The sequence below is a fragment of the Sebastes fasciatus genome, chromosome 19 (assembly GCF_043250625.1).
Source record: "Sebastes fasciatus isolate fSebFas1 chromosome 19, fSebFas1.pri, whole genome shotgun sequence".
In the NCBI taxonomy this organism is placed as follows: Eukaryota; Metazoa; Chordata; class Actinopteri; order Perciformes; family Sebastidae; genus Sebastes; species Sebastes fasciatus.
The window spans coordinates 7,529,418-7,550,803 of record NC_133813.1 but is presented as its reverse complement, the minus strand read 5'-3'; the positions used below and the strand labels follow the sequence as shown (position 1 = coordinate 7,550,803).

The following is a 21,386-nucleotide window of genomic DNA, read 5'->3' as shown; positions in this document are numbered from 1 at the left end:
CTTTGTTTTTGTTCCTCAGTCTGTTTTCTCAGTTTTTGATCCCTGTTTAGTTTTTACCACCAGCTAATCAATTAAAGCTCGCTTTTTGTTGGATTAATCTGTCGGCCTGGTGTCCAGCCTTTAAACTAAAACCCTGAGAACTTTAACCATATTTCTTGTAATGGAAATTGTGGTATTAAAAGTTGATGTGCATGTCATCTGAATGAAATGTAATCTTTAGTGGCTGTAGTAAATATGATGGGAGCAAACATCTGATGTGTTTAGTTTATGCTTCACATAGACAAGGTCTTGCATGCAAACTAACCATCTTTTCTAACCCACTGCATATCTAACACACATTAAGATCACATACAGAAACTGTGAATTAGTTAAACATAAACATACAGCTTCAGATAATCTTAACCCCCACATCACCCCCCCTCCCCTCTGTCCTTCTTGAGCACATGTGTTCCGAAGAACAAAGAGGTCACGTGATGACATGCTGGCGGCCATCTTTGATTCCGCCATCTTTGTAGTTTTACAGTGCTCGCCATTTTGGTCTGTAGGCCATTCAGACATTTTGAAACAAGACGCCATCTTGTTCCCCCCCCCTCTCTCTCTCACACACACACACACACACACACACACACACACACACACACACGCACACACTGTGTTTGGTTTGTTTAGTTTAGTTATTTAGTTAGATTAATATTGTGTTTAAAACCTTTATTATCTTGTAAATAAATGTTTGTGGAATATACATGCTGGTCTCTTTAATGTTGCACAAGAGTGAATAATGCCAACCTCTGCTATGTCAAGAACTCCGATATCCTTCAACCTTTACTATCTATTTTGGTTATAGTTATTAATTTAATTATTAATCAACATTCCAAATTGATAGTTTAGTATATATAATGAGACTATATTAACGTTTTGGTCATTGGTCCCTGATTCCAGGGTGGTGCCCCGTTTATTATTGATGTTTATTGATAATCTTTATTAATATTAATAATTCTATGCAACTTCATTATCATCTTCATCGCAGCACACAGGTTTTGGCTGCATCTAAAGGCAGACGCGTCAGGAGCGCAACCTCCCAAGCACATTGGAAAGAAAAAGTGTTACACCTGGCGTTTTTCAAATGTTTTTAGACGCGGCATGTGCACGGTTCCTTTCATTGATACTGTGATGCATTTCTATTACATTGGTCTTTATAAATAAATTACAGCAAAGCTTTATTGAATGTGTATTCTCATGTTCTCATTCCCACATTGACTTTTCTTGTACATAGTTGTCCTCAGTCTCATTTGCTTAAATCGGTCATGGAGGAATCACAATTTAATTGAGACCTGTAAATTAGTTGTATTGTTCTTGTTAACTGTATTTTACGTAATATTAATATTTGTGGATGTGTTGTGGTTGTGCCTTTTGAGTAAAGTGAGAGAGTTTTGAAGCAGAAGGTTTGCTGGAGTTTACTATCCCTACACCTCAGAGCCCTCAAGTCACATGCTTATGTACATTCAGTTGTCTGAACAGCTTCAGGACTTAACAGCAGTATAACACCAGTATTACTATCCCTACACCTCAGAGCCCTCAAGTCACATGCTTATGTACATTCAGGTGTCTGAACAGCTTCAGGACTTAACAGCAGTATAACACCAGTATTACTATCTCTACACCTCAGAGCCCTCAAGTCACATGCTTATGTACATTCAGGTGTCTGAATAGCTTCAGGACTTAACGACAGTATTCCTAATTGCACTTCATGTTTACCAAACAAAGCAAGGTCAATATGGTTGCATCACATTATGTCACGTTCTATTACATGTTATATTGTTATATTATATTATTATTGTATTACATGTTTATTGTATTATAGTACATGCAGTGGTGGAAGAAGTTCTCAGATATTGTACTTCAGTAAAAGTAGCAATACTACCATGTAGAAATACTCTTTTACAAGTAAGAGTCCTGCATTTAAAAAAGTAAAAGTTCAAAAATATTATCATCTGAATATACTTAAAGTACCAAACATAAAAGTACTCATTATGAAGAATAATGTATATTATTGTATTCTAATTATTGATGCCTGAATGTGTTCATCACTTTAATGTTGCAGCTGGTAAAGGTGGAGCTCATTGTAATGACTTTATATACTGCTGGGTAGCTTAATCTATAATAATACATCATTTATTAGTTGATTATATTTTGTATTAATAATCTGAATCTGTAAAGTAACTAAAGCTGTAAGATAAATGTAGTGGAGGAAAAGTTTAGTATTTCCCTATGAGATGTAGTTGAGTAGAAGTAGAAAGTAGCAGAACATGGAAATACTCAAGTAAAGTAGAAGTACCTCAAAATTGTAATAAAGTACAGTATTTGAGTAATTGTACTTTGTTACATTCCACCACTGAGTACATTTTATACTGTTGTGTTTTTCAAAGCATTCTTTACTGTTCCTGTTGGAATAAAATAATTGTTAATTATTTAACTGCAAAGTAGTAATGTGTTTTTGATACCTTCACTTTTTTTGCATTAAATCATACCGGGATGCTGAAATTGATTGGATGTGGCTAAGCCCCGCCTAGAAAAATTTCCACCAACCGCCACGGTTCCTGGATTCTTTGAAAAAGCCTTGCAGTGCAGGATTACATGATCTTCAGTCAGAGAGACACTTCGGTCAATCTTTAACCACCTAAAGAAGACCTGCAGCTGAGAACTGCTCGGTTTGTGTGGACGTCTGAAGAATGGCGTTGTTTTTACTTGGAGGACGTTTCTTTAAATGCAGAACTGACATTAAGAGAGTCATCACAGCGACCCAGCCATACTGGTAATTGTTTTCTGTTTGATAACTGCACGAATATGTACATTCGATTTAACCACGGAGCGAGAAAACAAGAAATGCCTGACATGATGTTTGCAACATTTGTATAATTTTTGCAGAATTTCTCTGAAATATTGTTTGATTTAAAACCACTACATGGCATAGTATGTCCAGGCAGTTCAACATATACAGTATGCATAAAATAATATTGCTGAAATTGTTATAATCTTTAAATATATCAAAATCCCGCTGTAAAACCAACTGTAAATCTAAAGTATTTAATCAATCTATTAGCAGTAGTAGTAGTATTTTAGTTGCTGGTATTAGAATTGTTATATGGTATATTTTGATTTTTGAAATGAAAAATTAACAAATAAAGTTGCGTAAAAAAAATCCCAATAATAGAGAGTTATGCAATGATAACTACTGAAACTGAAACCATATGCCAACATCTACTCTACATTTAGGTAAATGTACAAGTCTCCACATGTTGAAATGTCCCAAATATGTAAGAAAAGTGGTGCAAAACTCTTTAAAATTACAAAATAATAACAATAACAATAGTAATAATTAAAATAATAATAATAATAATAGTTATGATTCAAATTTTGTTTTAAATTTGAGGAGCTTTTTCCCTTCAAAATAAAACAATCAAAAAAAATCTTAGAAGAAAATAATTTTCTATGAACTAGAATAAGATCAGTCATATCATTTCTATAATATAAATAGTCTTTTATTTTTCAACATATAAAATAAACCTCAACCAAATAAAAACCCTTTTGATTAGAACTCAGTGTTGAATTAAAAGCTTTTGCTATCAGGACATTTTGAATATCTGCACAAGTCCCCAAGACTTCATCTCAACTGAAGCATTTGTGCACTTTTTTTTAATTTCGTGACACTCCATCAAAGCAAAGCAGTGCAGCTTTGTGGTTTATTAAGGTATCCTAGCTGGCATGTTCAGGTCAGAGGCCTGAGTCATGTTTAACAGCAAGTCACAACGTGGATAGGAACAAAAATAAGAGAAAACTTGTTCTTATACCGCTTCTTGCATGAGGCCCAATGACTCCTACATCAAGATTCAGTCAAAATTATAAGAATGTTTAAAACAGAAGCTGTCGTTGAGGGTAATGGGGACCATGGTGTTGAGCATGTATCACAACCACTGATCAGAATTTTTTTAAGGCAAATGAAACTCAAGAACAATTTTTGGGGGGTTTTGCTGTGATGTTTTTCACTTGGCAGAACTATTCCATTCTTATCCATCACCATGACCATTACTGCCACCGTCTACCTGTCTGTTTCCCTGCAGCTCTTCGGTGGTCTCAGGCAGGCAGCATGTTAACGGAGTGGATCTGTACTATGAGAGGACAGGCAGAGGGAAACATGCTGTGCTGTTGGTTCCTGGTACTTTGGGTAAATACAACAACACACCTCTTGTTAATGGTAGAGAGGAGACTTTCTGGCGAGACCTCTCACACATACCGTAGGCTATCTCTACCTCGTGTCCTTTACATGTTTATGTCCTCTAAGCCTGTGAAAACCTTTTTTTGTCTCTCCTACCACAGGGCACCCTGCGATTCATTTTGAACATCAGATGAAGTCTCTGAATAAGGAACGCTTTACACTAGTGGGCTTGGATTCCCGTGGTTACGGACAATCCCGCCCCCCAGCCAGAGACTATCCCCCTGACTTCTTCGAGATTGACGCAAAGGACGGAGTGGATCTGATGAAGGTCTCATCAATCTGTTGATCAGCCATGGGGGATAATTATTACCAATCTGAATGTCATACTAAGAAGCCCCCCCGGGGATAATATGGTGGGAAGAAACATACTGTAGGTGTGTAAATATGAGAGCATGGACTGATAAATTGAAGTTCAGTTTAGTGTAAAGTAACTTTGAAGCAAGTTAATTAGGGCTGTCATTCGATTACAATATTTAACCGCAATTAATGACATGATTGAAGTATTTAATACTTCAACATGGCAGTGGGTAAATTGATTTATGCAAATGTATGCATATTTTTATTATTGGAAATCAATTAACAACACAAAACAATGACAAATATTGTCCAGAAACCCTCACAGGTACTGCATTTAGTATAAAAACTATATGCTCAAATCATAACATGACAAACTCAAGCGCAACAGGCAACAACAGCTGTCAGTGTGTCAGTGTGCTGACTTGACTATGACTTGCCCCAAACTGCATGATTATCATAAAGTGGGCATGTCTCTAAAGGGGAGTCTTGTCGGTACCCATAGTACCTATTTTCATACACATATCTTGAGGTCAGAGGTCAAGGTATCCCTTTGAAAATTTCGATGCCAGTTTTTCCTCGCCAAAATTTAGCGCAAGTTCTGAGAGTTATTTGGCTTCTTTCGCAAAAAGCTTGTGTGACATGGCTGGTACCAATGGATTCCTTAGGTTTTGTAGTTTCATATGATGCCAGTATCTTCATTCTTGCTTTAAAACTGAGCTACAACCTAAAAATCTCATGTTGCGTTAAAGAAATTAGTGGCATTAGAAAAAATGTGACTGCCCTAAGAGTAATGTAAGACAGTATTACATTGTCACACCAGCTAAATGAAAGCACAGGCTAATAACTGGTTTCAGGATAATAGTGAAAAGACTATAATATCCTTTATGAAGCATAGACTTGAAATAAACAAATCAAAGGATTTTGCGTGGCACAATTATGTTAAAGCACAAATTATACCTCAAAATACCTCCTCTGATCTGTACTCCATCTTCAGATTAAGAAACTATGCATTAACAATCAAATACGTTTTTAATAAATCTAATCCATACACTGCTCTGAGTGGCTGATGTATAAAGGGAAGCATTCTCACTTTTGCTGACACTGATGATAATCCCGATTGTTATATCAAACACAAAGTTTATCAATCCATGCTCTTGGTTTTGCACACAAATGTTCACATCAGTATTTTTTTTTTATTCCAATATGTAATTCACTGTCTAGCAAATATGTGCTCTGATTACCGAATTGTGTGATTAGAAGAAGGGAAACTAATTAACATCTGTATGTTCATTATTTAGTGCATTTGTTGCATATGAGACAATGTTAGTGATTGTATAGTATTTTTTTCATTTTATTGACAGGCACTGGGCTTTAGCAAGTTCTCTGTGATGGGTTGGAGTGCGGGAGGAACCGTCGCTCTGATTGCAGCAGCGAAGAACCCCGACCTGATTAAACAACTGGTTGTATGTGGGGCCAAAATCCAGGTTTTCGAGAAGGATAACGAGACTACTATGGGTAATCTGCCAATGTAGTTTACTACAAACTGTGAACTGTGCATGGTGTATTCTTTCCTAACTGTGTATATTGTGTGTCCTTGTGTCTGCATGGGTTTCGTAGAGATACGTGATGCATCCATGGCCAGATGGAAGAAAATAGAGCCGATTATGGAGATCTATGGAAAAGAAGCCTTTGCTAAAACCTGGGGGGGCTTTTTGGATGGGTATCTACAATATGCAAATAGACCAGGAGGTACTGAATCAATGTTGTTACAGACTCATTACACATGTGAAGCTGAAACTGAAAACCATCCGATATAATAATATCAAGACATGGAGGGGAAATTCTTTGCAGTCATAATGCGATTATAAAGTAAGTTGTTGTTGTGATGGAAACAGTCTCAAGGCAGTTCGTGAAATAGTCGTGACATTGAATCTATTTTATTTGAGTACGTAGACAAGGAAATCCCTTTCTGATGCTCAGAACGACTTTCAACAACGTATTTTTTGTTCATTTTCCTACGAATGTCCAGCAACATGTGAAGCACGTGTCAATTTCCACTCTAATCTTTTAAAAGATAAAACTACTACTTAGTTAAGTTTAAGAAAAGATTGACTTGGTTAGGTTAAGGCAACAAAACTCAGTTAGGTTTAGGAAAAGATCGCAGTTTGGGTTAAAACAACACCGGAAGTGGCGCAATTTAGGAGGGAAAATATTCATTTCTGCCACAAGATCTCTACTACTTTCATACAAAAGGAACATATGAATGCTCTTTAATTTGGTTATGTTCTAATAAATTTCAGCTGAAAAGAGTAAAACCAAAACGTTAACTTAAATGTCCTCTGGTCAGGGAGTATCTGCGTGGAGCTTATGCCACTAATCAGCTGTCCAACCCTCATTGTCCATGGAGAGAAGGACAAAATGGTGTCCATCTCCGAAACACAGGTCATCCACAAACTCATCAAGGGATCACGGTGAGACAACAAACACACACACACACAACATCAACATCTTGAGACAAGTAGCCAGCCATCTTGTCTCTCTCCCTCTCTCTCTCTCTCACACCCACACACAAACCCACCCACACACACACCCACACACACACACACACACACACACACACACACACACACACACACACATTTAAAGGGGAACATCACCTAAATTAAGTATTCCAATATGTTATTTTCATGGCCTAGGAAAGTTCAATCAATATTTTTGAACATGTGCTACTCTCTCTCAAAGCCAGAAACCAGAGAAGTAAGTCTCAAACTTATGATGTCATAGGGTATAAAGTGTGGAGCTGCTCCAGACAATGAATGGGAGACTGATTTTGTGGAACCACAGAATACCAAAATACCCAAATGAGCTTTATTCTATAGTAGTGTTCTCAGTTGTGAAACAGAAGATGTTCCCATATACTCAGAACATTCCTCTGGGTGCTCTCAGTGTCATCTATAACATCTTTCCCTATTCATTGTCTATGGAGCGGTTCCACACTTTATACCCTATGACATCACAAATTTGAGTTTTAGCCCTCTAGTTGTTGGATTTGGAAGAGAGTTGTTCATGCCTACTTTTATTTTTTGGACTGTCTTAGACCATAGGGAATAACATGTATGAATTTCGAAAATGGGCGTAGTAACCCTTTAAACAACATTACCATTACCTCAAATTCAGGAAATGACACTAGTGTCTTTTTTTCAATCCCAAATCTAGATTACACCTAATGCCAAATGGTGGCCACACTCTCCATGACGACTACCCTGATGAATTCAACAAACTGGTGGAAGACTTTCTGGAAGACTGATAGATTAATTAACACTGTGAAATAACAACCATGATCATTTTGTGGAGAAGAGAAGGGTGACTGCAAATATTTACACTACCAGACTTCATTTTAACTTTAATTATTTCATTCTACTCTGTTTTCATGAGGCATCAATTGTTAAATACTTTTCTATAATTACTTTTTTTATGAAGGAAGTAGGGGACTTATTTCCCATATTATGTAACTCTCTAACATTTGCTGTAATAATGGATAATTCAACGTTAAAAATCAAACACTAATGAAATGATCCATTAGCATTAATACGAGCCGTTACTTACAATTTATGAGCCCTTTATTAAAGTGGTACCAACAGTTACAACATGTTGATTTATATTTAATTTTTAATTTACACAGTAAACAGTGGTGGAATGTAACTAAAAACATTTACTCAAGTACAGTACTTGATTACAATTTTGAGGTACTTGTAATTTATTTGAGTATTTCCATTTTCTGCGACTATATACTCAACTAAATTTATTTGACTACAACATAAATCAACCAATACCTTATGATGTATTATTATGGATTAAGCTACCCAGCAGTATATAAAGTAGTTAAAATTAGCTCCACCTTTACCAGCTGCAACATTAAAGTGATGGACGCATTAATGCATCACTAATTATTATCCAACAATATTATTCTGAGATAGGCCATTGTGCATAATGAGTACTTTTGCTTTTGGTACTTTATGTAGGCTATATTTTGATTTTGTACTTTTACTAATGTAACATTTTGAATGCATGACTTTCACTTGTAAGTGTTTCTTGTAATGGAAATTGTGGGATTAAAGGTTTACGTGCATGTAATCTGAATGAAATGTAATCTTTGGTGGCTGTAGTAAATAAACTGGGGAAAAAAAGTTGTAATATTGTAAAAAGTAAGCTTTTCATGTCTTTTATATCATAAAGCAGGTTAAAGTTATATATAAATACTGTGAAAGTATCAAAACACTCAGTCCGTGGAGTTATACACATAGACCGTATTCAGAAACTGTGTGTTTGAAACAAGCCGTTATGATTTCTGTCCATTTGTGATGTCACAAATTTACAATATTTAGACCATTTCACAGTTTTAAACGTAAAATTAAATGTGTCCCAGTTTATTTCCTTTTGCAGTGTATCTGAATGACTTCAGCTGACAGGATGTAAACATCTTACATCTTACCCAAGCTGTTTCCTAGCAACGCAATCCCGTTGCTATTCCGTTGAAATGCGCTAAAACGGAGTGTTTCAGACAGAGCGTGAATACAGGCATATTCAGACAGACAGTATGAAAACATGAACCTGAAAATGAGCACGATAGGGGACCTTTAAGTAGTGGACTTCTCCTTTTTGTCAGTTCGTCTTCGCTCCTGCCTTGTCTGCCTTGTCTCCCATGTTAACCTTGCAATCCTGCCTGTGTTCCTGGTGTTCCTTGTGTCTTCCAGTTAGTACTTAGTTTAGGTTCTGATGTTTTTACCTTTGTAGTTAGTACTTAGTTTAGGTTCTGATGTTTTTACCTTTGTACTTTGTTTTTGTTCCTCAGTCTGTTTTCTCAGTTTTTGATCCCTGTTTAGTTTTTACCACCAGCTAATCAATTAAAGCTCGCTTTTTGTTGGATTAATCTGTCGGCCTGGTGTCCAGCCTTTAAACTAAAACCCTGAGAACTTTAACCATATTTCTTGTAATGGAAATTGTGGTATTAAAAGTTGATGTGCATGTCATCTGAATGAAATGTAATCTTTAGTGGCTGTAGTAAATATGATGGGAGCAAACATCTGATGTGTTTAGTTTATGCTTCACATAGACAAGGTCTTGCATGCAAACTAACCATCTTTTCTAACCCACTGCATATCTAACACACATTAAGATCACATACAGAAACTGTGAATTAGTTAAACATAAACATACAGCTTCAGATAATCTTAACCCCCACATCACCCCCCCTCCCCTCTGTCCTTCTTGAGCACATGTGTTCCGAAGAACAAAGAGGTCACGTGATGACATGCTGGCGGCCATCTTTGATTCCGCCATCTTTGTAGTTTTACAGTGCTCGCCATTTTGGTCTGTAGGCCATTCAGACATTTTGAAACAAGACGCCATCTTGTTCCCCCCCCCTCTCTCTCTCACACACACACACACACACACACACACACACACACACACACACGCACACACTGTGTTTGGTTTGTTTAGTTTAGTTATTTAGTTAGATTAATATTGTGTTTAAAACCTTTATTATCTTGTAAATAAATGTTTGTGGAATATACATGCTGGTCTCTTTAATGTTGCACAAGAGTGAATAATGCCAACCTCTGCTATGTCAAGAACTCCGATATCCTTCAACCTTTACTATCTATTTTGGTTATAGTTATTAATTTAATTATTAATCAACATTCCAAATTGATAGTTTAGTATATATAATGAGACTATATTAACGTTTTGGTCATTGGTCCCTGATTCCAGGGTGGTGCCCCGTTTATTATTGATGTTTATTGATAATCTTTATTAATATTAATAATTCTATGCAACTTCATTATCATCTTCATCGCAGCACACAGGTTTTGGCTGCATCTAAAGGCAGACGCGTCAGGAGCGCAACCTCCCAAGCACATTGGAAAGAAAAAGTGTTACACCTGGCGTTTTTCAAATGTTTTTAGACGCGGCATGTGCACGGTTCCTTTCATTGATACTGTGATGCATTTCTATTACATTGGTCTTTATAAATAAATTACAGCAAAGCTTTATTGAATGTGTATTCTCATGTTCTCATTCCCACATTGACTTTTCTTGTACATAGTTGTCCTCAGTCTCATTTGCTTAAATCGGTCATGGAGGAATCACAATTTAATTGAGACCTGTAAATTAGTTGTATTGTTCTTGTTAACTGTATTTTACGTAATATTAATATTTGTGGATGTGTTGTGGTTGTGCCTTTTGAGTAAAGTGAGAGAGTTTTGAAGCAGAAGGTTTGCTGGAGTTTACTATCCCTACACCTCAGAGCCCTCAAGTCACATGCTTATGTACATTCAGTTGTCTGAACAGCTTCAGGACTTAACAGCAGTATAACACCAGTATTACTATCTCTACACCTCAGAGCCCTCAAGTCACATGCTTATGTACATTCAGGTGTCTGAATAGCTTCAGGACTTAACGACAGTATTCCTAATTGCACTTCATGTTTACCAAACAAAGCAAGGTCAATATGGTTGCATCACATTATGTCACGTTCTATTACATGTTATATTGTTATATTATATTATTATTGTATTACATGTTTATTGTATTATAGTACATGCAGTGGTGGAAGAAGTTCTCAGATATTGTACTTCAGTAAAAGTAGCAATACTACCATGTAGAAATACTCTTTTACAAGTAAGAGTCCTGCATTTAAAAAAGTAAAAGTTCAAAAATATTATCATCTGAATATACTTAAAGTACCAAACATAAAAGTACTCATTATGAAGAATAATGTATATTATTGTATTCTAATTATTGATGCCTGAATGTGTTCATCACTTTAATGTTGCAGCTGGTAAAGGTGGAGCTCATTGTAATGACTTTATATACTGCTGGGTAGCTTAATCTATAATAATACATCATTTATTAGTTGATTATATTTTGTATTAATAATCTGAATCTGTAAAGTAACTAAAGCTGTAAGATAAATGTAGTGGAGGAAAAGTTTAGTATTTCCCTATGAGATGTAGTTGAGTAGAAGTAGAAAGTAGCAGAACATGGAAATACTCAAGTAAAGTAGAAGTACCTCAAAATTGTAATAAAGTACAGTATTTGAGTAATTGTACTTTGTTACATTCCACCACTGAGTACATTTTATACTGTTGTGTTTTTCAAAGCATTCTTTACTGTTCCTGTTGGAATAAAATAATTGTTAATTATTTAACTGCAAAGTAGTAATGTGTTTTTGATACCTTCACTTTTTTTGCATTAAATCATACCGGGATGCTGAAATTGATTGGATGTGGCTAAGCCCCGCCTAGAAAAATTTCCACCAACCGCCACGGTTCCTGGATTCTTTGAAAAAGCCTTGCAGTGCAGGATTACATGATCTTCAGTCAGAGAGACACTTCGGTCAATCTTTAACCACCTAAAGAAGACCTGCAGCTGAGAACTGCTCGGTTTGTGTGGACGTCTGAAGAATGGCGTTGTTTTTACTTGGAGGACGTTTCTTTAAATGCAGAACTGACATTAAGAGAGTCATCACAGCGACCCAGCCATACTGGTAATTGTTTTCTGTTTGATAACTGCACGAATATGTACATTCGATTTAACCACGGAGCGAGAAAACAAGAAATGCCTGACATGATGTTTGCAACATTTGTATAATTTTTGCAGAATTTCTCTGAAATATTGTTTGATTTAAAACCACTACATGGCATAGTATGTCCAGGCAGTTCAACATATACAGTATGCATAAAATAATATTGCTGAAATTGTTATAATCTTTAAATATATCAAAATCCCGCTGTAAAACCAACTGTAAATCTAAAGTATTTAATCAATCTATTAGCAGTAGTAGTAGTATTTTAGTTGCTGGTATTAGAATTGTTATATGGTATATTTTGATTTTTGAAATGAAAAATTAACAAATAAAGTTGCGTAAAAAAAATCCCAATAATAGAGAGTTATGCAATGATAACTACTGAAACTGAAACCATATGCCAACATCTACTCTACATTTAGGTAAATGTACAAGTCTCCACATGTTGAAATGTCCCAAATATGTAAGAAAAGTGGTGCAAAACTCTTTAAAATTACAAAATAATAACAATAACAATAGTAATAATTAAAATAATAATAATAATAATAGTTATGATTCAAATTTTGTTTTAAATTTGAGGAGCTTTTTCCCTTCAAAATAAAACAATCAAAAAAAATCTTAGAAGAAAATAATTTTCTATGAACTAGAATAAGATCAGTCATATCATTTCTATAATATAAATAGTCTTTTATTTTTCAACATATAAAATAAACCTCAACCAAATAAAAACCCTTTTGATTAGAACTCAGTGTTGAATTAAAAGCTTTTGCTATCAGGACATTTTGAATATCTGCACAAGTCCCCAAGACTTCATCTCAACTGAAGCATTTGTGCACTTTTTTTTAATTTCGTGACACTCCATCAAAGCAAAGCAGTGCAGCTTTGTGGTTTATTAAGGTATCCTAGCTGGCATGTTCAGGTCAGAGGCCTGAGTCATGTTTAACAGCAAGTCACAACGTGGATAGGAACAAAAATAAGAGAAAACTTGTTCTTATACCGCTTCTTGCATGAGGCCCAATGACTCCTACATCAAGATTCAGTCAAAATTATAAGAATGTTTAAAACAGAAGCTGTCGTTGAGGGTAATGGGGACCATGGTGTTGAGCATGTATCACAACCACTGATCAGAATTTTTTTAAGGCAAATGAAACTCAAGAACAATTTTTGGGGGGTTTTGCTGTGATGTTTTTCACTTGGCAGAACTATTCCATTCTTATCCATCACCATGACCATTACTGCCACCGTCTACCTGTCTGTTTCCCTGCAGCTCTTCGGTGGTCTCAGGCAGGCAGCATGTTAACGGAGTGGATCTGTACTATGAGAGGACAGGCAGAGGGAAACATGCTGTGCTGTTGATTCCTGGTGCTTTGGGTAAATACAACAACACACCTCTTGTTAATGGTAGAGAGGAGACTTTCTGGCGAGACCTCTCACACATACCGTAGGCTATCTCTACCTCGTGTCCTTTACATGTTTATGTCCTCTAAGCCTGTGAAAACCTTTTTTTGTCTCTCCTACCACAGGGCACACTGGGATTCATTTTGAACATCAGATGAAGTCTCTGAATAAGGAACGCTTTACACTAGTGGGCTTGGATTCCCGTGGTTACGGACAATCCCGCCCCCCAGCCAGAGACTTCCCCCCTGACTTCTACGAGATTGACGCAAAGGACGGAGTGGATCTGATGAAGGTCTCATCAATCTGTTGATCAGCCATGGGGGATAATTATTACCAATCTGAATGTCATACTAAGAAGCCCCCCCGGGGATAATATGGTGGGAAGAAACATACTGTAGGTGTGTAAATATGAGAGCATGGACTGATAAATTGAAGTTCAGTTTAGTGTAAAGTAACTTTGAAGCAAGTTAATTAGGGCTGTCATTCGATTACAATATTTAACCGCAATTAATGACATGATTGAAGTATTTAATACTTCAACATGGCAGTGGGTAAATTGATTTATGCAAATGTATGCATATTTTTATTATTGGAAATCAATTAACACAAAACAATGACAAATATTGTCCAGAAACCCTCACAGGTACTGCATTTAGTATAAAAACTATATGCTCAAATCATAACATGACAAACTCAAGCGCAACAGGCAACAACAGCTGTCAGTGTGTCAGTGTGCTGACTTGACTATGACTTGCCCCAAACTGCATGATTATCATAAAGTGGGCATGTCTCTAAAGGGGAGTCTTGTCGGTACCCATAGTACCTATTTTCATACACATATCTTGAGGTCAGAGGTCAAGGTATCCCTTTGAAAATTTCGATGCCAGTTTTTCCTCGCCAAAATTTAGCGCAAGTTCTGAGAGTTATTTGGCTTCTTTCGCAAAAAGCTTGTGTGACATGGCTGGTACCAATGGATTCCTTAGGTTTTGTAGTTTCATATGATGCCAGTATCTTCATTCTTGCTTTAAAACTGAGCTACAACCTAAAAATCTCATGTTGCGTTAAAGAAATTAGTGGCATTAGAAAAAATGTGACTGCCCTAAGAGTAATGTAAGACAGTATTACATTGTCACACCAGCTAAATGAAAGCACAGGCTAATAACTGGTTTCAGGATAATAGTGAAAAGACTATAATATCCTTTATGAAGCATAGACTTGAAATAAACAAATCAAAGGATTTTGCGTGGCACAATTATGTTAAAGCACAAATTATACCTCAAAATACCTCCTCCGATCTGTACTCCATCTTCAGATTAAGAAACTATGCATTAACAATCAAATAAGTTTTTAATAAATCTAATCCATACACTGCTCTGAGTGGCTGATGTATAAAGGGAAGCATTCTCACTTTTGCTGACACTGATGATAATCCCGATTGTTATATCAAACACAAAGTTTATCAATCCATGCTCTTGGTTTTGCACACAAATGTTCACATCAGTATTTTTTTTTATTCCAATATGTAATTCACTGTCTAGCAAATATGTGCTCTGATTACCGAATTGTGTGATTAGAAGAAGGGAAACTAATTAACATCTGTATGTTCATTATTTAGTGCATTTGTTGCATATGAGACAATGTTAGTGATTGTATAGTATTTTTTTCATTTTATTGACAGGCACTGGGCTTTAGCAAGTTCTCTGTGATGGGTTGGAGTGCGGGAGGAACCGTCGCTCTGATTGCAGCAGCGAAGAACCCCGACCTGATTAAACAACTGGTTGTATATGGGGCCAAAGCCTTTATTACCGAGGTGGACGTCAAGATTCACAACGGTAATCTGCCAATGTAGTCTACTACAAACTGTGTGAACTGTGCATGGTGTATTCTTTCCTAACTGTGTATATTGTGTTTCCTCCTGTGTGCATGGGTTTCGTAGAGATACGTGATGTCTCCACGGCCAGATGGGAGAAAGTAGGGCTGATGATGGAGATGTATGGAGAAAAAGCCTTTGCTAAAGGCTGGTCGGACATTTTGGATGGGTATCTACAATATGCAAATAGACCAGGAGGTACTGAATCAATGTTGTTACAGACTCATTACACATGTGAAACTGAAACTGAAAACCATCCGATATAATAATATCAAGACATGGAGGGGAAATTCTTTGCAGTCATAATGCGATTATAAAGTAAGTTGTTGTTGTGATGGAAACAGTCTCAAGGCAGTTCGTGAAATAGTCGTGACATTGAATCTATTTGATTTGTGTATATAGACACGAAAATCCCTTTCTGACGCTCAGCAAGACTTTCAACAACGTATTTTTTTTGCATTTTCCTACGAATGTCCAGCAACATGTGAAGCATGTGTCAATTTCCACTCTAATCTTTTCAAAAATAAAACTACTACTTAGTTAGGTTTAAGAAAAAATGTACTTGGTTAGGTTAAGGCAACAACACTCAGTTAGGTTTAGGAAAAGATCGCAGTTTGGGTTAAAACAACACCGGAAGTGGCGCAACTTAGGAGGGAAGACATTAATTTCTGCCACAAGATCTCTACTACTTTCATACAAAAGGAACATATGGATGCTCTTTAATTTGATTATGTTCTAATAAATTTCAGCTGAAAAGAGTAAAACCAAAACGTTAACTTAAATGTCCTCTGGTCAGGGAGTATCTGCCTGGAGCTTCTGCCACTAATCAGCTGTCCAACCCTCATTGTCCATGGAGGGAGGGATAGAATTACGCCCTTCTTCCACTCACAGCTCCAGCACGAACACATCAAGGGATCACGGTGAGACAACAAACACACACATTTAAAGGGGAACATCACCTAAATTAAGAATTCCAATGTGATTTCCATGGCCTAGGAAAGTTCAATCAATATTTGTGAACATGAGCTACTCTCTCTCAAGCCCAGAAACCAGAGAAGTAAGTCTCAAACTTATGATGTCATAGGGTATAAAGTGTGGAGCTGCTCCAGACAATGAATGGGAGACTGATTTTGTGGAACCACAGAATACCAAAATACCCAAATGAGCTTTATTCTATAGTAGTGTTCTCAGTTGTGAAACAGAAGATGTTCCCATATACTCAGAACATTCCTCTGGGTGCTCTCAGTGTCATCTATAACATCTTTCCCTATTCATTGTCTATGGAGCGGTTCCACACTTTATACCCTATGACATCACAAATTTGAGTTTTAGCCCTCTAGTTGTTGGATTTGGAAGAGAGTTGTTCATGCCTACTTTTATTTTTTGGACTGTCTTAGACCATAGGGAATAACATGTATGAATTTCGAAAATGGGCGTAGTAACCCTTTAAACAACATTACCATTACCTCAAATTCAGGAAATGACACTAGTGTCTTTTTTCAATCCCAAATCTAGATTACACCTAATGCCAAATGGTGGCCACACTCTCCATGACGACTACCCTGATGAATTCAACAAACTGGTGGAAGACTTTCTGGAAGACTGATAGATTAATTAACACTGTGAAATAACAACCATGATCATTTTGTGGAGAAGAGAAGGGTGACTGCAAATATTTACACTACCAGACTTCATTTTAACTTTAATTATTTCATTCTACTCTGTTTTCATGAGGCATCAATTGTTAAATACTTTTCTATAATTACTTTTTTTATGAAGGAAGTAGGGGACTTATTTCCCATATTATGTAACTCTCTAACATTTGCTGTAATAATGGATAATTCAACGTTAAAAATCAAACACTAATGAAATGATCCATTAGCATTAATACGAGCCGTTACTTACAATTTATGAGCCCTTTATTAAAGTGGTACCAACAGTTACAACATGTTGATTTATATTTAATTTTTAATTTACACAGTAAACAGTGGTGGAATGTAACTAAAAACATTTACTCAAGTACAGTACTTGATTACAATTTTGAGGTACTTGTAATTTATTTGAGTATTTCCATTTTCTGCGACTATATACTCAACTAAATTTATTTGACTACAACATAAATCAACCAATACCTTATGATGTATTATTATGGATTAAGCTACCCAGCAGTATATAAAGTAGTTAAAATTAGCTCCACCTTTACCAGCTGCAACATTAAAGTGATGGACGCATTAATGCATCACTAATTATTATCCAACAATATTATTCTGAGATAGGCCATTGTGCATAATGAGTACTTTTGCTTTTGGTTCTTTATGTGGGCTATATTGTGATAATGTACTTTTACTAATGTAACATTTTGAATGCATGACTTTCACTTGTAAGTGTTTCTTGTAATGGAAATTGTGGGATTAAAGGTTTACGTGCATGTAATCTGAATGAAATGTAATCTTTGGTGGCTGTAGTAAATAAACTGGGGGAAAAAAGTTTGGTAACTTGTGTTTGGTGGATTATTTCTCTGTTGTTACAATGCTAATTGGTATTGTATTTTGCATCATTGGAAAGCCTGTTTATTTACCTTCACAATGATGTCCAACTTGTAAGGATCATGCATTTGTGGGATGAGCAGCACAGCTGATTATGTGGGTAGCGCCCAAGAAAAATTTGCCAAAATGCTCTGCCAATAGTAAACAGTGTATTCTCCTGTTGGTATTGACTCTTGTTTTGAGTTGTTTGGTAGATTGGATGATTGAACTCTCTATCAGTAACAAGGAACAAACAAGATATACTGGCAGTTTTACACTTTATTCATTTAATACACGGTCAGGAGCCTCAGTAGTGGGTGGAAGATCCATACGCAGCCACAACTGCCTGGCACCTCCTCCTCATGCTGGTCACCAACCTGGTCACACGTTGCTGTGGGATGGCGTTCCAGTCCCCGACCAGGATTCCAGGGCACGCCCATGCTGATCCCGAAAGTGTTCAATTGGGTTGAGGTCTGGACACAGTGACATCATTGAGGGAATACACAACCACGCTGATCACCCAGCAGACCGCTGTTTGTGTCCCGTGTGAAATCAAAAGTCAACGTTGACTCATTTGACCTTAATTCTATACTTACATACGTGGCGTTACTTAAGTACGTAGATTCGTTACAAACATACTCGTTTTTAACCCAAATATATATATAACCGGATAAGATTTTCAATTTGTGCACTAGGGAATAATATCATTCTTTGTCATTAATGAAACCGTTTTTTCCTCCCGTCCTCATCCACTGTGAGGTCAGGGTGTGGAGCTGGCTGGGTTTGGTGAAATACAATTCATCAGGGGTTTAAACATTATAACTACCTACTACTTTAGTATGTTTGGTTTTCAGCTTTCATTTACTTTGAACAATTTTTCAAATGTTCATCAGTACCATCATTAAGGACATGCGCAGTAAGGGAAAATTAAAGACAATTATTACACAAGAAAGCAGCATTAGCCAATATTTAAAAAGTAGTCTTTTTAAGTTGGTATGAGGCTTAAAACTGTCAAGCCGCTCCGACATCACTGATCAATCAACCCTGACCTGAGAGCCTATCGGCAGAGAAGAATCAATCACATGCAAGAAAATAAGTGGACAGAAACTAAATGAGGTCAGCTCTCCACAGACAGTCTGAACCTCCTCTTTATGGACATAAATTATGAGCCGTTCACATCGACGCTTGAAACATTCATCATTTTCTCTGCTGCTGCTTTCTGAGCAGGATGAAACTCAGAATTACCGCCTCGTGGTTGTATGCCTCCGCCAACCAGTCAAGTTGCAGTTTACATCCATGGCTGTCCAAAATGTCATCACTTCATCATATTATGCTATTAGAAATTTGTGTGGAATTGTGATAAGAAAGAATCCTTGAGTTAGTGCCAAAAAGGTCACAGTGACCTCTGACCACCAAAACCTAATCAGTTTAACTTCGAGCCCAACTGGATATGTTTGTGCCAAACTCGAAGAATGTCGCTCTAGGCGTTCCTGAGGTATTGTGTTCACGAGAATAGGACCGACGTAAGGTCACAGTGATCTTGACCTTTGACCAACAAAATTCAATGAGTTCATCCTTGAGTCCAACTGGACGTTTGTGGCAAATTTGAAGAAATTCCCTCCAGGCATTCCTGAGATATCACATTCACAAGAATGGACCGAACATATGTACGTACCTACAGACGGACGGACGCACAACCCGAAAACATAAAACATATAAAACCTGATGATAAAAAGAGAACTTAACACCAATGTCTTAAAGTTTTTGGCAGAGGCAGCTGCTGGCAAAGGCAGAATAGGCAAATGCTTGGGATGCCAGAAAAACAATAATATGTAAATTGTGGAGGCCAAAGTGCCCTCCATGTTGTTTTTTCACGGTTTCTTGGTAGAAGCATGCACTAAGATCTCTCCAGAAATCAATATACAGTATGATAGGCCGATACATTTTTATATAGTGCAAATACAGTACGCACCCAGGTAGGGGTGGGCGATACATCGAATATAGTCGATGAAGTGCACTCGAAGAGCGCAGACCTCCGCCAAGGCAAGATTCATGTACGTCGCTGTGGTGTTAACACACAGGCTGAGCGGAGTTATTAAAAAAAAATACCGAATCCGGATCATGATCCGGATCGCCACCAAAATCTAATGGATTTTTCATTGTTTCATGAACTTCATTCAAATTCATTGCAGACTTTTGGAGTAATCCTCCAAACCAACAAACCAACAAACAACCAAAGCAGGTGAAAACATGAACTCCTCCCTAGGCCTTCGGCCTTGGCGGAGATAATAATCATTCAGAGCTGTTTGTTCAATGCACACCGTTAACAATATGCTGCAGGATCATGTCTGCAGCCTCTAGTTTTGCAGATGTGCGGTGTATAATTTCGTGGATTCCTTCGTTTCAATGTTCTGACACGACACCAGAATCAAACAGTAATTGATTTTCTGTGGATTTGTTTTTTTCTCACTTGAGCTGTTCCTCATAGATTCTGAGTTAAAAGAATGAGATCATTTGCAGTATAGCAGCTGACTTTTGTACTTTACGCAAATCTCTAAACCCCATTTCCTCTGGATCATCAGAATAAATTCCGTGGCGTCAGCAGGATTATTACAGCGAGCTTTCGGTTTATGTAAAAGGCCAGATCACTACTCACATTGCTGTGCACATGTAAATGAAGCTGTAGTGTAAGTTCAGTCAGGAAGACTATATGCTTTCGCATGCTTAGGCCTGTAGTTTAGTTCTCCACAGGAAAGCACTTTAACTATTTACATTAAAAAACACACCACCTTAACCCTATAATGTTCCAGTTGGAATATTATTGGAGTATTATAGGCCTACTATAGAAGATGCATAGCCCAAGTATAATAATATGGCATGTGACGGAGTAGCCGTCACTGACTGTGGGCAGCGCACACACATAACCCCAGGCCGCACACACCAACATTTCTCCGCTGCGCCGCTGGCTGCAGGCAGCGCACACACGCACACACACACACACACACACACACACACACACACACACACACACACACACACAAGCCAAACATTTCTCCGCTCCCTTCCTGATTCAATCCGAAGTTAAAACACATCGCGACATATCCCTCTCCCCTAAACTGTTTGTCAGTAGTGCAACCAAGGGTGCACACTTGATTGTTCTGCTGTTTCCTATACGCATATAGTCACACAAACATTATTCTCACTCACCTGTTAATGAAACACTGCCTGTCCATCCTGTCATGTCCCATTCATGGGTTTGACGAGCGAAACAGGGGCGTAACAAGTTCCCTGTTAAAAAGAGCGTTCTCGTGCATATTTGATGTCATGTGATCAGCATAAATATGTTTATTATTTTTCATTGTGATTTTGTTGTAAATTAACTTGTTTTGGTTGGGGGGGGGATGTTTAGACAGAGGTGTAGAATTTATATGTAAA

The 21,386-nt window shown here is 37.1% G+C and overlaps 4 protein-coding genes across 7 annotated transcripts in view; 3 read left to right on the top strand and 1 right to left on the bottom strand.

Moving 5' to 3' along the window:
* Positions 1-21,386, bottom strand: part of dcc (DCC netrin 1 receptor) — a 330,153-nt gene that overhangs the window by 156,726 nt on the left and 152,041 nt on the right. The window lies entirely within an intron of this gene.
* Positions 1-21,386, top strand: part of spina (spindlin a) — a 391,527-nt gene that overhangs the window by 270,777 nt on the left and 99,364 nt on the right. The gene's annotated exons all lie outside the window — the stretch shown is intronic.
* On the top strand, positions 2,616-8,142 carry LOC141757136 (valacyclovir hydrolase-like). The gene is made up of 7 exons (XM_074617413.1): positions 2,616-2,812; positions 4,119-4,222; positions 4,375-4,541; positions 5,932-6,085; positions 6,188-6,319; positions 6,918-7,041; positions 7,787-8,142. The coding sequence occupies exons 1-7, from the start codon at positions 2,730-2,732 to the stop codon at positions 7,875-7,877; spliced, it is 855 nt and encodes a 284-aa protein (XP_074473514.1). The 5' UTR covers positions 2,616-2,729; the 3' UTR covers positions 7,878-8,142.
* On the top strand, positions 11,923-17,297 carry LOC141757137 (valacyclovir hydrolase-like). The gene is made up of 7 exons (XM_074617414.1): positions 11,923-12,119; positions 13,426-13,529; positions 13,682-13,848; positions 15,235-15,388; positions 15,493-15,624; positions 16,223-16,346; positions 16,942-17,297. The coding sequence occupies exons 1-7, from the start codon at positions 12,037-12,039 to the stop codon at positions 17,030-17,032; spliced, it is 855 nt and encodes a 284-aa protein (XP_074473515.1). The 5' UTR covers positions 11,923-12,036; the 3' UTR covers positions 17,033-17,297.